Below are 16725 nucleotides of genomic sequence, written 5' to 3'. Positions count from 1 at the left end.
TGCCAATTGATAACAGTATACCACTCACAATTGTAAAAAAGTTGGTTGGTGTTGACCTGGAGAACAATCACAGCTGGCGGCAGGCAACCTAGGGTTCTTACTAGTAACAGGCGCAGGCATCATCAGTGCTTGCATGTCTGCCTTCCTCACGCATGTTAAGAATCAAGATGCACGATGTGATGTCCACTCATGATGTAACCTTGAAATTTTACTGAAGCTCTTTTAGTTCTCAAAATTTTTCCTACAGTACCAATCATATTAAATCTTCGGATATATGCATGGAGCACTAAATGTAGTTGAAAAAATAATTAATTACCTGGTATAATTGTAAATGATGAGATGAATCTTTTAAGCCTAATTTGTTCATGATTGTACATTAATTACTAAATAACAACGAAAATATTGCAGTACCAAAATTCAAAAATTTCCACAAAGGTGATCAATTGTTGGTCATTTAGAGATAATAAAACCTTTTGAAGCGTGCCAAGAGGAAATTCAGATGAGAATCCAAGAAGGGGTAAATGGGTGATGCAGCTGCTTGCATCACATATACAAGGAGCAGTACAATAACAATACTAAACATTTGCACTTGCTGATCACGTCAGTGGCTCTCATCCAGGCACTTTTTTTAGTCTGGGAATGTCAGATCGCCCAGCTTATCTTAGCGCAGATTATTCCGTCCCTGCAGTAACCTAATGAAACAGTTGTGACAGTTTGCAGCGTAGAAAAAAAGCATTTTTAGTACGGCAGGCACAGCACAGCTCAGCTCAGGGACATGGGCAATTTGCCACAAATTAAAACCGATCTCGCGGCATCTGAAAATGCAACTCCGATGGAATCTCGTAACAGTGCTCCCATGTTGATGAGCTGCGTCTCCCCGATTTAATACGCCAACCGAGGCGGGGTTTGGTTGGCTAATCCGGACACGTGTCGCGATCCGGCGCGCACGCAGACGCGGGATTAGCTAGACCGCCATTGGGGATCAACTGATGGAATTAAGTCCTTTTCTCTGATAGAGATTTTAGAGGGGATCAAAAAGAAAAATGGACAAGTAAAACGGCGACGCTTCTCCGGCGGCCATTTCAGGCAGGTCTGCATCGTCGTCAAGGTTTCAGGACGGCGGCGCCAGGCCAGCGCATGCATACTGCGACCCGGTGCGTGGGGATCATGTCGGCCTGCCGCGATTGGAGGAGTGGTTGCCCAGCTTCCTGCTGATGCTGTGGATCGCCGGGTTGGAGAGCAGGTAGCCGAAGAGGCTGTTCCGGTGGAACGGCAGCGGCGTCGTGGTCCGCCGCCGCATGTCCTCGGCGGACGCCCGGTTCATGGGGTACGGCATGTCACTCGCGGACGCCGTCGACCCTCTCCCCTTCCGCATGGACGCGCTGCCGTCGCCGCTCTTGAGCTTCTGAGGGTGCGAGAACGACGTGGAGGGCGAGAGCATGGTGTACTTGAAGAGCGGGTCCTTGCTCCCGCCGCCGGTGGCGCGGCCCTCCGACGCGCTCCGGAAGAGGAACAAGTCCTTGAGCCTCCACTTCTTGCTCCCGCTGCCGCAGCCCCGCATCATGGAGGTTCGGGGGGACGGCAGGGAGGAAGGGTACTCGTCGTCCTCGATGCCGCCGCCGCCCCTGAACGGGGAGAGAGACCGCGTGGCTCTCCTGCTGCGCGACGAAGCGGCGGAGGCAGGCGCGGCGGTGGGCCTTCCCGGCCTGCCCCTCCCCAACGCCTCCGCTTGATCCCCGCCGTGCGCCCCGGCTCTCCTAGGGGACCGAGGGCCGGTGGAGGAGTAGGAAGTGGAGGAGGTGTCGTCGATCAACAGAATGCTCGGGTGCGGCATGTTCAGCGGCCGGATCCTGCCGCCCTCGAAGAGCTCGTCGGCGTCGGCGAGGATCGGCGTGGCCTCCTGCAGCTGGCCGCTGAAGCCGAGCGTGAAGTCAAACGTGGCCTCGTCGCCGCTGACGCCCGGCGAGGCGTCCCCGGCGTAGCTCGCCCTGGACGGGCTCGTCGGTGCGCTGGAGAAGAAGTAGCAGTAGCCCGGGAGGTGGTCGCCGCCGGCCATGGCCGCGGTTCTTGGGCTGCACGGTGCGCTTGGCGCCATGACAGGCACCACCACCTCCATCTCGCCCCTCTTCCCTTGCTATGTTCTTGCTCTCCCTCCACTTCCAAATGTCTTTGCTTCCTCCTTTAAAAGGCCTTGGGATTTTGTTAATGTAGAGTCAAGTTTTTGCTTGGGAGGTAGACTGGTAGAGAGAGAAAGCAACTGAGGAAGGCGGCAGGAAGTTATGCCCAGAGAGAGAGAGAGAGAGAGCCGTCTCCAAGACATGAACCATGTGGCCGTATACGCAACTTGTCTTAGTTTAATACGCTTGATGTGAACAGTTCGTTATGAGATTAGTTTGCCAAGTACACACACACACTCTTTGTTGTCACACATGCAGCCTCGCTGCTTGCAGATTAGGACTGTAGGAGACGGTAGGTAAATGCACCATGAGAAGACGATCTTTCTTTAAAAAAAAACCATGGAAGAGATGACTTGTGTTCAAGAAATAGAACAGTGATTTGAAAACTTGAAAACTATATTAGTGACAATCAACGAAGTTAAGAACATAAGAAATCTAGGGAAGGTACAATTCGTTTCATTTTTTTCATGAATCTGATTAGAAAAAAAAGGTCAAATTCACAAAATGATCGAGCTCGAGATTATTCGCCTCTGACAATTACAGATGAGCCATGCTATTATGCCATCAGAGCATGCACTGACGATGAAACAAGGAAGATCAATCACATCTCTTCATCGCTGCTCCTTTTGCTTTTTTAGATTAAGAAAAATTCCAGCCTTAAACATTCGCAAGTGAATGTCAACAGCCAATCACTGCTCTTTTGCTAGAGACTGCAGGACTACCATCGGTTTGCAGGTCACACAGGCTGATCCTTGGTCTGCTTTTGACTCCCAGCTAGGGGTACCTTTCTTTATTGATATTATATATCATCACTTTATTGATTTATTGTATTTAGATGCAAAGGAATCATTTATTTTCAGGGGAATACAACCGCACCCTGATGCATGTAGGAGGCATTCTAGAAATGAGTTTGCTCCGGTTATTCTTCGAGCAAAGGTGAAACACAAGGAAGCAATATCAAAGCGTTGTTGTAATCTATAATTTTATTTATTTGTTTCATGAAACTCCTTTTGTATTGAAGTTTTGGTTCCCTTTAATATATATATTCAGTAGGGGAAACCCCTCCTGTTCCATAAAAAAAAGGAAGACTGCTGACCTTGTTGAGCTGAGCCGATCAAAATGGTGGAAATCAAGAAATAGTATAGAACAGTGATTCGAAAACTTGAAATTGTATCGGTGAAAATCAACGAAGTTAAGAACATAAGAAATCAAGGGAATCTAGCTAGGGAAGGCCCAATTCGTTTCAGTTGTTCTTTTTTCATGAATCTGATTAGAAAAGAAAAGTCAAATTTCACAAAACGATCGAGCTCGAGACCTATTCGCCTCTGACAATTCAAGATGAGCCATGCTATCATGCCATCAGATAGAGCATGCACTGACGATTGATTAGACAAGGAAGACTGCTGACCTTGTTGAGCTGACAGCAGAGCCGATCAAAAATGGTGAAATTAATATAAATCACGTGGACTGGAGGGATTGTTAAGTTCCAGGAGCAACCAGCTGAAAAGTACGTGTTGCTTGCCGCCGGCCGGTCGTTGCGTTTTGTTATTCGGCAAGTGACGTCCAGGGATCGATCCGCAAGGGTGGTAGCTTGGATTTATTGTGACGGCGATGGGTAGAAAAATTCAGAAAAGAACACACCTTTCGTTCTAGAATGCGTTGAATGGTTGGCCCTTGCATTGTCCGCCCAACACACATGCATATGCTGCCGTTTTGAGAAGAGCACAAGGATAAGGGTCTCTTTCAAACGTTTTCAGAGGTTGCTTGGGCGGCAGGTGTCCGGATAGGCTCGTTGTTTCTTTTTTATTCATTTGTTGATGGCTCAAATGTGTTTATACTGACTACTAATTAATTTAAAAGATCGAATTAGTGTGACATCCATTTAATTTGCTAGTTGAGTAAGAATGGAGCTAACTTATAAGCTATTGTCCTCCAGCCATAGCATCTTTAGGTTGATCCTTTTACACGAAGTGAGAACGAAAGTGTAAATGGGGTAAGTGAGGACGGAATGGACAATTAGCATGGGAGATGAGCTGTATATATACACAATACTTGCTTACAACAGCCAATTTGTCATGTTGCTTGAGAAATTTCCCATCTCAATCTCCTGACGTACTAGGATAATTTTTTCACTGCCATTTTTTTCCTTCCGCGAGGGAGATCACTGTGTATTTCTAGAAGAACTAACGTTAATTTGTTCAATGCAAGGGCCCACATCTGCTCAAAAAGTCCGAAACTTGTCACCGGTGATTTATTTATTTTTATAAATCATTCCATGCCTAATTGCCTATAGTAGTAACAGGTAGCTCAACTACGGCGATCTAGCTGCCCAGCTAGCAAGCTGCCCTCGTGCATCCACCTACCCCCGAGCACGAACCCGACGGCGCCTCGAGCCGTCGCGTAGTAGGGGCGCCAGCGCGAGCGAGCGCCCGAGCGCGACGGGACAAGGGGCGGTAACGGATAGCGTCAGGGGTCTCTTCTTTTTTTTCTTAAACTTAGCTAGAAATCTCTTCACAATACAACTTAATTTTTTATATAATTTTAATTCGGAATTGTATAAAATTAGAAATCAATTCTTAAATTTTCTAAATTAAAATTTGAGACATTTTACCACCGACGGAGCGAAGCCGGCTGGCGGCGCTCGTGGCGCGACGCCGGAGGGGTCTGCCGGTCTAGTGGGCGTTTGTTGTCTGGTCTCGCGCGCGCCGCTGCACGCCTCCGACTTTCGGGCACGGGGTGGCTCGGCGCCGCGCCCGCCGTACGCAAGGGAACGCACGCATGGCTGGATGCTGTCGAGGGCGGGCCGGAGAAGTCAGGTCGCACGGCACCGATCAGATCAGGCAAGTGCCCCGATCTCCTCACGAGGCTGGAATTCCGGCAGCGCACGTCTCGTGGAGAAAAGCGCAGGGCGTTGCGGGCGCACGGCCAAGCTAGCTAGGAATCCCGTACCCAGATCTAGCGTGTGCTTCAACTTAGACGGTCTCAATCTCAACTGGAAAAAAACGAAAGGCATCGTACGGACGGGGGGGGGGGGGGGTAATGGCTATAGCTCTAATATTCTCTTTACAATCCAACTTGATTTTTATTTTTTTAGTTTAAAATTACATAGAATTTTAATCTAGTTTTTTAACATTAATTCTTAAATTATCCATAGATTAAAAATTAAAACTTTTTACCATCCCTACTGGCGTGGCCGGCACGTGGCCCCAACTCAGCGAGACGAAAAACATCCCCATCCCGCCATGCGGCGGCGATGGACGACGACTCGACGAACCCGGCCAACGGACGGCGGCCAACTCGTGGTGCCCCGCCGCGAGGCAAGGCAGCAGACCCTGGATGAGCGGGCCCATGTTGGCTCAACAGTTTGATGCGGCCCGTGATCTCATCTCGTACCCCCATCTTCTTGGCCCATTTGATTGTGGGCCGCAGTTCGTACGTAGATGCGTCACGTACTAGCGTGCATGAAGGTTTTTTTTTTTGAGAATCTAGCGTGCATGAAGCTAGACCAGTCACAAGTGCCCAGAGGAACGACGAATATGTACACGGTGTACGGTGTAGAGGGGCTAACTCTGGCAGATGTCACACAGTTATATTTTTGAAAACTTTATATCCTAATTAAAATCCGACTGGACCGCTACAAAATAAGATTATATTGAACTTTTTGGGTGGAATATTTTTTTTGAATGTGGCCGGAATAATTTTTTAAGCTAGAGCAATTATTACAACAATAAAAGAAAATATCCCACCTTATATGGTGATTTGATTGACAGTTACATGTGATTTTTAATATTTTTCTGGTGCAAGCTGCTAGCTAGATGTGTCGATTGCCTCGCCCGTGGTGGACGACACGCCGGGGTGCGCTAGGCCACTACTACGGCTAGCTAGCTACTCTGCGATGGTGCCCTGTTCACCTGCAGGTTCCAGTGACGCACCAGGCCGGCCATATCCTCGGGGACGTACGTGTCAGGTAGTCTTTCGGCTGTTTGTCTCTGGTGATCGAGAGAGGGAGGACGGCCGGCATCTGTCTTTCTGATGTGGAGGCCTGCAATTATTTGATTCTGGCTTGTGCCTCCCCCTCCAGGCAGCAGTGCTATCTATCCATCCAGATCATGGAGGGCAAGGGGACATTTCATCTACAAGCAAGCAACGACGACAGGAAGTTGTTCCTGTGGCTCCAAAACGGAATCCATCCTCCGAAAGTTTGGGCACAATGCTTGCCTGGATGAAGCACCCCAAATGTTTTTTTTTTGAAATAAAGGCAGGAGCACTGCCATGTCATTTAAGAAGGTAGCAAGTTTACATCACGCGCCGAAACGAAACACCACCACCGCCACCACACAAACAACGCACACAAACAACACACACAACATAACGCTACACCACCACAAACTGGGAGAGAAGCCAAAAGAAGCCACTGTTAGCTGCGCCGTCGTCACCAACACTGTACCGCACCAACGCGGCCCGCTGCAAACCATAGCGGCAACTCGAAACTCCTCCACCATGGGCAAATCGCCCTCAAGCCACACACACGATCGTCGATCCCCTAGTCCCAGTCGATCTTCAGAAAAACACTCCCGTCGTAGCGACGATGGAAAACACTGATCCTGGCCACTCTGCGTGGGGGCCTCGCCTCTCCCACCACCTCGCACTCCTCTGTCAGTGACTCAGATATTTAAAACCGCTATGAGAGCGACACCTCCGTCCAGCCGACACCGGAGTCACCACAGCACCATGCACGGCTCAAAAAGCTGCCGTGTGCCGTGAGACCGTGAGGAAACTCCCTCGCCAGTAGTATTATATTTTTTTTTGTGTTGCCATATGTCTTACCGCACGTGTCATCACACGTGCATGAACCAGTATATGATGCCTATTATCCCGCCTCTGCTCACTCTGATCACTATCTGAAAATTAAAATGCCATATGCTATAGCATTGCACTGCACTGCATGTATATGTTCCACGAGTGCTATGCTGGCGTACACCTCTATTTTTCTTACATGCAAAGGAAACATTATGGTTTCTGCATTTTTTTTTGAAAAAAACAGCAAAGAGTTTAGTTTTGAAAACCATGGTTTTGCTAACGGCTAAGAAAAGTGAGTATTTGTATATGCATGCTATGCCTTTCCAGAAAGAATTTAGGTATTTTCTATCGATATTTAACAACCGAATCAAAGTATTTTAAAATAAGCTCAGGTATGCCAAAGGAGTTTCACACTCGAATTGTCATTTAGACCAGATCTACTTGAAAGGAAATTATTCACTATAACTCTAATACTATAACTTAAGCATCAACCCGATACAAAACAGATTGTAAGGAAATACTCCATCCTTTTCCAAAAAAATGTCATCCTAAGAATTTTAGAACAAATTAACAAGAAGATAAATGACTATGTTTGCCCATATTTATTATCCATATTTGGTACTAATTAGTTTTTCATGCACATGCACTTTCTAAAAATGGTAAGATAACATGTTTTCTGGAACAGTTTTTAAATCCTAGAATAACTTGTTTTTTTGGAATGGAGGAAATAGAGGCCTTAAAAACAATTAATTTTTGCCACCCCACCTCTGGAGGGAGTTGCCTTGGCAGTTAGCATACCACGAGGACGGCTAGTTGCACTTGCACACATAAAAAAATTTGACCTGCAAGGGAAAAGATCGGCCTCCACCGTATTGTATTAAGAAGAGACGTTCTCACAAACATCAAGAGAAAACCCCCAAAATCCTGCCCCCACTCATACATATAGTGGTCATCATCTTGTGAGTTAGGCCTGATCCGATAAAAGAAGTGATGCATGGTTAGTAGCTTGACGACGCTAACTATTGCTAGATATACTATGCTCTAAGGCCATGCATGAAGGTTGTACGTATTATATACACGTACGACAGCTAGATAGAGAAGCTGATCGATCGAATCCATAATAACACACATGGGACGGATGGATTATTACAAGTCAATATACAGTACATGATATAGCATCATCACACTTCACCACGCGGTACAAACTACCCAAACAAGCTGCTACGTACCTGCAGAGTTGGTGCTTCCTAGCTCCTGCTTCCACACAAATTATTCAGAGGAGAGGAGAGATCTAAGCTACATAGAGCAAAAAATCCCATGTGTGCTGAAATATCCTTCTTCCTTGTACGTGATTGACCTGTCCGCCGGCGGCGAGCCCATGACGACGCGGCGGCCGAGAGGCGGGCCGTCGGCGGCCACGTCCGTGGTGATCCTGAAGCCCAGCTCCCTCTCGGCGAACTGGATGAGGCCCTCGATCTCGGAGTCGTCCACGAAGCCGTTGCGGTTCCGGTCGGCGCGCCGGATGGCGAACCGCGCCCGCAGGCCGGAGAACCACGCGCCGCGGCGGCGGATGGCCTCCCGGAGCTCCTTCTGGCTGATGCGCCCGTCGCCGTCGGTGTCGAACTGCTTCAGCCAGAGCTTGAACTCCGGCACCGTGATCGCGTTCCGGTGCTCCTTGCCCGGGAACAGGCACCTCGCGGTCGGGGGCACGGTTTCCATGGCCATGGCTGCCTGCCGCCGCCTCTTGGCCGGGTGGAGCTTGCTCTCTAGCTTATGCTACTAGGAAGCTAGCAGTAGTAGTCCTGCACGTCGGAGCTTGCATTGCCACCAGTTGCTGCTCTTTTATAGGTGCACGGGGCTCTGTCTCTGATCCATGTCTCATTCTCGTAGCTTTACAGATTCGCCTCTATCTGCAGGCAAGATTTGCGCTCTCTGTTGTCTCACTCGTAGAGGAAGACGAAGACGAAGACGAAGACTACCCGCTACTCTAGTGCCGCAGGGCAGTGTGCATGAGCAAGCTACGGTGACGTGTGGTTGCCTGCATTATGTCCATTTGTCCATGGGTTTGTGCTCCTCGCGTGTCACGTTGGGTTCTTTCGGTTTATTCGGTTCTGCAGGTTGATCGAGAGGGAGAATAATGGGGATGGCATCTCTTTTCTTCTTTTTGTGTGTGTGTGTGTGTGATGTGTGGAGGGGCCTCCAATTATTGGATTCCTACGCCTGCAGCTGCAGGTAGCTATATGAAAGGTCACGGTTGTTATTCTGATGCAGCGTATTTAGTACTGAACCTACGAGCTAGCTAGCTACAAGCTCCTGTTGAACCTGAAGTCCTGAACCAGTGAACCGTGAAGGTTATCAGTCTCGATCTGGGTCAAGAATATAATCTGTGGAAGTTAGGTAAAAACGCAATGCCTTGATGAATCGTGGGCGTGCTCTTCCGTTGACGGACCAATCCGACCCCTATGTTGATTATTCTGATCTAATCTTCTCCCACACTGGCGAGAGAAGAATCCATTCAAGTTCTATCTCTACTCAATTCTTTAATTTTACGCTGTATAAGCTACTTTATTTCTCTGATAAAATACAGGTACATCTAGTTTGTCCTAATTAAAATTTTGAATTGGCTGGTAATGTCTAAGAAAATGTATTATCACACACACACACACACACACACACACACACACACACACACACACACACACGAAAAGAGTTATATATTGCAAAAATACTTTTTTTATAATAAATCTAGTAATGCAACCCACATAACAACATTTAAATACGTATTGCCAAACTTGAAAAGGTTTTGACTTATGAGGACAAACCTAGGTGGACTTATATTCGCTACCGAGGAAGCAATTGTTATGCCAAGCATGTTTATATGCTCCACAATAATAAGGGCATGTTTTGACTTATTTTAAGTCTATAAGCCTCTCACATGGAGAGACTTATATAAACCTAAATAGGTGTTTGGTTGTATGGGCTTATAATACAATAATGTAGTCAGGGGCAGGTCCAGAATTTGAGAGGTGGGTATTCAAAATTTCAAAAGGTATAAAAATTTTTTGACAGCCCAAATTTCATAAATTACAACAATAATTTCAAAATAAAGATTGAATTTATCTCTAGTCAGCTCCCCTTGAGCTCAGATTTGATTTCGCTCAGGCATGTTTCTGCTTGCTCGCCCACGCCTCAAAGGGCACGGACTGCAAAGCAATGGAGCTATGGAGGCCTTGCCGCCCTGGCAAAGCGCACGCCCACGCCATGCACGCCCGAGCCCTGCACCCCTGCCTAGCTGCGATGCTAGCCTGGCCGCTACCCGAGTTTCGTAGCCCGCCCGACTACCAAGCCTGTGACGCCAGCCCTCTGCCCGACCGTGGAGGCCCTACTGCCGTTCATCCTCGCGACTGATAAACTCCTGCCTCTGTATGTCCGTCTGGACTCGTCGCGCCCTCACCGCCGGTATCGTCGATTCGAGAAGATAGGGTCTTGCAGTTGGGGATTGGGAATCGAGGGATCGAGAGGGCACACGAGCGCTTGGCCTATCGGTCAGGCTGGCTCATTGGCTACCTGACCGCTAATGGACCTGTGGGCCGTCAGGTGGGAAGGGGTGAGACATGAGCTGCTATAATTTTTCAGCAAGAAGCAGAAACTAGAAGTTTGGAAGCCTATTATTTTGTGTAATATTCATATTTTTGCTCCATATACATACATATATATAATACATACATATATAAATTTTTTTGCCACAAATAATGGGTATTCAGTTGAATACCCTTGAAATAGCGTAGGCCCACCCTGAATGTAGTAGGATGATCTTTATGCCCCTCTTTAATATCCTTGTAGGGGCTAAATGGGTAGGGTTGTGGAGGAGTAGGGGTTGAAAAGTGTTGTTTTTTCTGGTGGGGGTGTGGGGTTCATAAAAAATAAGTCTCATAAGCATTCCTTAAAGAGGCTTATGGGCTTATGGAAATGCTTATAAGTCTAGGTGTTTGGATGGAATATAACTTATTTGAAGCTTATTGGATGGGGTTATAACCAAACACCCTAATAATCACCGAATACGCTCTACTAGTCGTACAACTATGCGAGGTGAAATGCACCACATCGTTGGTTTTAGTGTAGTTATGTATAGACGTTTATCGCAATCGGTAATGCTTGCGCCCGATCGTCAGGACGGTCGAACGGCCCACCAGGCTCACCACTCCCAGTCGCAATATTCCAGCAGCTAAGGGCAAGTACAACAGTTTAGACAGCTGCTTTCTTTTTGTCACATATAGACAACTAAATAGACAGTTTGTACAACAGTTTAGACAACTGCTGTCTATTTGTCTGTCTACATGATATTTAATTCATCATTGGACATGTAAATCATAGTGGTCTGGTATAATTTGATCTTTGTAGCCGTTTTGATGCTTACTACATGATAAGAGTGAACAACATATTCAAATAATTTGCAAATGCGAAGTAGCTTTTCATTTCAAAGAGAAACCATTCAAAAAGGATGGTTCTTTCATAGTTCATAGTTCAGAAGGCACATTCTTCCTTTTTAAAGGATCATATACATAACGTGCCTCACATAATCAACAAGTTACTAGCAATTCTTCACCAAGCAGCACATGATCATTATCAGGCAGACATGTTCGTCACCATCGCTTAGACCAGATTCAGTTCACCAGCCATCATTGAGGATTTGGTTTTGGTCCTTTAGGGATAAGTCATTGGTACGTCGTGCAGTTGTGAGTGATCTTATTCTGTCCATCCATTTTTACTTCAAGCGCTCAGATGTTGTACCAATCCTTCATATATCAGTTGTATTCTATCTTTCTTTGAACCATGTCGTGAGATGCTCCCTGCACTCCTACTCAGAGACACTCAGAGACAGGACATAAAGTTACCTCGTGGACCGCACTAGACCCATGGTAAAAGAGAAAAACTACACATGGTAAAAGGGAAATAAAAAACAATATCAAGAGAAATAAAAAAATGCTATATACCAGCTTGCTAAACTGAACATATTAGATCTATGTACATTTATCCTGGATCATGTACATACTGTACACGAGTTCTGGCTTTGACCTTATCTACCAATGCCTTCTAGCATTCACCTTGCCAACAACAAAACAAGAGGTGGTGGTCGTCGTCCGCGCGGCCGGCCAAGTTGCCCTCTGAGCTGGTGCGGCGCATGCCGGCGGAGAGCCTGCGCGAGTGCTCGTGGTCGCATCCGGAGCCCATGAGGTGGCAGGAGATGGACGGCGGGTGGTAGGCCGCGGCCGGCGACTCGGCGAAGTGGACGATCAGGGAGGTGACCACCGGTGACTGGGAGCCCGGTGAGAGGAGCGCGCCGAGGACCGGCGTGGAGGCGCTCCTCCCCGTGTGCTGCGTCGAGGACATAGTAGCGCGGGTCGGTGTCCTCCTAGTGGACCGAGTGCAGGCCTGGGCGGTCGATGATGACCCGCCGCGACGGGGTGGCAAGGATGGCCGAGAGGAGGAGCAGGCCCGAGCGGTCCGCGGCGAGCACGAACGGGAAGCTCTGCGGCTTGATATTGTTTTTCATGAGCAAAATCTATGGTCACTTGTTCTTCATATGGTGTATCTTGATTTCATATGGTGTACCACGTGCAAAGAGGGGAGTGACCAGTGTATAAGAGAGGAGTGATTAGTGGTACTTGATTTGATTAGTGTTTATAATTTGTTTTTATGTACATGGTATTTTATTATGCAAGAACCCTGTGGTACCTCCTTTTTGCGATTAGTGTGGTTATGATTTGACAAGGTTTATTTTATTTATTGTACCATAGAACAGAGAAGATAAATTCAGAAGAATATTAGTTTATTTTATTAATATGTGGCTGTGGAGAACTTTTCCTCATTCATTAGCTTGTTACTGAGGTTATCGTAGTATTTTAGGGGTTGTTTGGTTCCAGGGACTTTTTTTAAAGTCCCTGGAACTTTTTAGTTTTTAGAAGTATTAAATAAAAGTTAATTATAAAACTAACTGCAGAACCCTAGGGCTAAATTGCGAGACGAATCTAATGAGGTATATTAATCTATGATTAGCGGATGGTCACTGTAGCATCACTGTAGCAAATTATGAATTAATTAGGCTCATTAGATTCGTCTCGCGAAAAAGCACTCAGCTGTCAAAAAACATTTATAAACAGATTTTATTTAATGTTATAAAATAGTAAGATTCCTTTTGATGTGATATGGACTTCTGAAAAAAGTTTGGTTCCAAACAGGGCCTTATTCCTTCCATGTTGAACCCTCCAATCAGTTTTCCATCTGCATGCAAGTCATCATTCATCATTTCATCAACTAGAGGCTGCGATCAATCTATGTTTTTCTTTCATCTAGATCGGCTCTGTTAGAACTGCATTAGTGTTTGCTGCATATCAAAGTACAAGTTTTCACTAGAACGGCAGATTCTTTGCCCATTTGAGTTGCAGATGGACAACAGCGAGGAATCATCGATCAACGACTCGGTATACATGGAGCAGCAAGGATACATGACTCAAAATTTATATTTGTGTTTTGTTGATGTTGATATGTTATATCCTAGCACATAAAATTTTGGGTGTTTTATATAGCATGTATATGAATTATATATGTTGTACTTTAGTGAATTTCAAGCGAGTTAATTTAAAACTCTTTGGTACCTCTGAATAAATATGTGGTGAAACTCTTTAGTACCTCTGAATGAATGTGTGTTACTGTGTGGTACCGTAGTTTATATTAAACCAAATGCATGAACCGGAGCACCTATGAATGAATATGTGGTACTGTGTGGTACCATAGTGTATATTAAAATAAAGGCATGTGCAGGTGGCCTGACCGTTGGCAACCTTTGATCATCGTAATTTTTTTGGATGCTAGACTTGTATGTATAGGGGAATTAGATATTTGATCATACTCTTTGGTGTTGAAGTACCACGATGTTTAGCATAGAGTATTGGTATAGCTGAGTACCTAGTGGTACTTGGATCTGATTATCCTAATTTGATTTTAGATATTATTTTATTTTATTGCGCATGAAAGATAAGATGATTATAGATAATAGTACTATATAGATGAGTACACAGTGGTACCTGATTTTTGAATAGTACTATATAGATAATTGTGTATGAATATTATTTTATTTTATTAGTGTGTTATCATGAAGAACATTGTTTTTTTTTTTGAAATTTGAATGAGTGGCTCACATCAAGCACAGAGTCCAAGAGGTGCATGTCCATTAGTTTACCCTTTTATCATGTGCAGCTTTTGTAGCAGCACCGCCTAAATTAAACCGGTTTAAGTGCACTAACCATCATCTTAATACTTAATCAAGTTACTATGCACTTAAAACGGTATAATCTGACAGGCTGTCGGGTAAATCCCGATTAAACTACTGTACTTTAGGATCATAATTGCACTAGCAGACTCGTACGAAGACGAGCACAGGTGATACAAGCATACAACAAAATCAAAATAATTTACAACACTAAGTTTTACAGATAAGTTCGATATATCAAAAACAGAACTTCAAAAGCACAGCGGAAGTTTAAAGCTGGGTTTCAAAATACAATACGGTAGATGCAACGTCGAAACAAGGTGAACTCCACATCCTGCCCACCGATGTGATGCCGACTTGCCCAACCTTCATGAAGAAGACGGGACCCACTCGATAGTCCACCCAGGAGGAAGTGGTTGTCCAATCTAGGACGCACAGACCTCCTCGAAGTCAGCGGGCACACAACCTGCTCAAAGGGGTTACAAAACCACTCTGAGTATACTAATACTCAGCAAGTCTTACCCGACTATGGTATATACTTAGCCGACTCCTAATCATGCAAAGCTTTTTGGCTCTCGAGTTATTTTGCTGAAAAGCTACTATTAGTGTATCCTTACTTTCAATATTTTAGCTCAAGTTTATTATACAAATACCAACTAAATTTGCATGAACATCTAGAGCACGCATGGTTGATCACATTATCTTTTCAGAGTACCACAACCAAACATTCTCAGTTCAATCTCATTCCACTTCTTTACTACGATGTGACGAAGTGACCAAGGTTCTCTTAACCGAGAGAGACGGCGAATCGATTCGATTTAACCTTGCAAGGTGAACCTAACCAACACAACACATGAAAGCCACGCCGGACCGCACATGTCAACTGTTCTCATCATTACCATGACATTTGAACCTCGCCTGCCAAAACCCGGGTGAAGGCCCCCTCACTGCGAACTCCCAGAGAACCTGGAGGTGACATATAATCCAACACCTGCCATCATACCACGCCCAGAGTAGCATGTCGTATTTCAAGGTATCGTCGTAAATCAGGTCTACAGCTTACTGGTTTCAACTACCTCCTACTCCTGGCAGCCAACAACGGTACAGTCCTCAAACGACACAGGCGGAGGCTACTTTCCATCCATTCATATCCAGAACCAACTTATCTTCGCCCGGTCTCCATTTCTCTTTCCTCGTTGATTCATTCTCAAGCCACATTGCCATAAGTAACAAGGACCTATAACTCGCGAGTGACAGGAATCACTCGACTTCTACCGAATTCTAATTAAGCATTGCAGTACTAACTACCTGTACACTAGTAGAGTGACTGAGAAAATCTAGGGATCATGCATCTAAGGTTCCAATCAACTCCTAGAAACTTAAATGCACAATAATTTAAGTAATAAACATGGAATATACTAAAATTAAGGGTTATGCTCCGGGGCTTGCCTTACAGGTCAGCAGGGTTAGCGACTCCTCTTGGAACTGGCTCGACGGCTTCTTTGGCCTGTTGTTCTCCTGCTTGCTGCTCCTGGACCGGCTCAACAACAAGCTCGTAGGCTACTTCGTTTGCGGCGTCTACACGTAGGAAAAAGATGCCATGCAAGAGTTTAAACAACAGTGCGATGGTGAAAATGCATAGGTGCTCATGATGCGATACAATGCACAGAGAGGCACAATCAAGATCGACAAGCATTAATTTAGTAACCAAAACAACAAGGCTAAACTGAAAAGGTGTGGGTTCTGACGATTGGTTTCAAACTTCAAATTATTTTAGCCTGAAGTGTGTTTCCTTTAAAGGAAAGCAACTAAACTCACTTTGGAAGATTACACAAACCTAGAGCAAACGGAAGCAAACTATGGACTTAAAATTAACTAACAAGCAAACCTGAGCAAAGCACCTAAAACCAACAACACTCTGGTCCTAGTATGTCTAGCAGGATTGGCTCCAGAAACATACTTTAAAGATTACACAAGTGCAAAGGAAATAACTAGCAACAAGAATAAAGGGAAAAGACTATAGCTAGGAACTAAACAAAATCAAAAGCATAACTTGCTGACATGATATAGCAACGAAATTTTACCAGATTAACATGATAAAGGTAAAGCATGCCACAGAATTTTTCCAGCATTTACTGAAGATAGAAAATATTTATTTTAGCCCTAGCAACATAAACTGAACACAAATAGATATACACAAAAGTGTACAGCAATAGGTCATGAAAATTTTAAAGTGGGCTACACATGAAAAGATGAAGTTGCTGCACGAATTTCATAATTTTTAGATCAATAGAACTACATATATTAAATAAATAAGCTCAAGCACAAAATAAATTCTAGCAGCGATAAAACGGGCATTTTAACATGCATGAGTATTTGTCCTCTGAAGTTCTAGATCTAAGAAAACTAACAAAATTTACCTTGCATTTTTAGCATTTTTTTCTTTTTTCTATGAATTTTACAATGTTTCAGCCAAAT

General features: G+C 45.1%; 2 protein-coding genes across 2 annotated transcripts; both read right to left on the bottom strand.

The window, feature by feature from the left end:
• Positions 1-767: 767 nt before the first annotated feature.
• LOC120661858 lies at positions 768-2314 on the bottom strand. Its single transcript, XM_039940848.1, has one exon. It carries the CDS (start codon positions 2114-2116, stop codon positions 1166-1168), a length of 951 nt encoding a protein of 316 aa, XP_039796782.1. The 5' UTR covers positions 2117-2314; the 3' UTR covers positions 768-1165.
• Positions 2315-8051: 5737 nt separating this feature from the next.
• LOC120661857 lies at positions 8052-8905 on the bottom strand. The gene has a single exon (XM_039940847.1). The coding sequence runs from the start codon at positions 8700-8702 to the stop codon at positions 8274-8276; it is 429 nt and encodes a 142-aa protein (XP_039796781.1). The 5' UTR covers positions 8703-8905; the 3' UTR covers positions 8052-8273.
• Positions 8906-16725: the final 7820 nt, after the last annotated feature.

The sequence above is a fragment of the Panicum virgatum genome, chromosome 2N, assembly GCF_016808335.1.
Source record: "Panicum virgatum strain AP13 chromosome 2N, P.virgatum_v5, whole genome shotgun sequence".
In the NCBI taxonomy this organism is placed as follows: domain Eukaryota; kingdom Viridiplantae; phylum Streptophyta; class Magnoliopsida; order Poales; family Poaceae; genus Panicum; species Panicum virgatum.
Note: the sequence above shows the minus strand (reverse complement) of the source record. Positions and strands in the feature narration are given on the sequence as shown.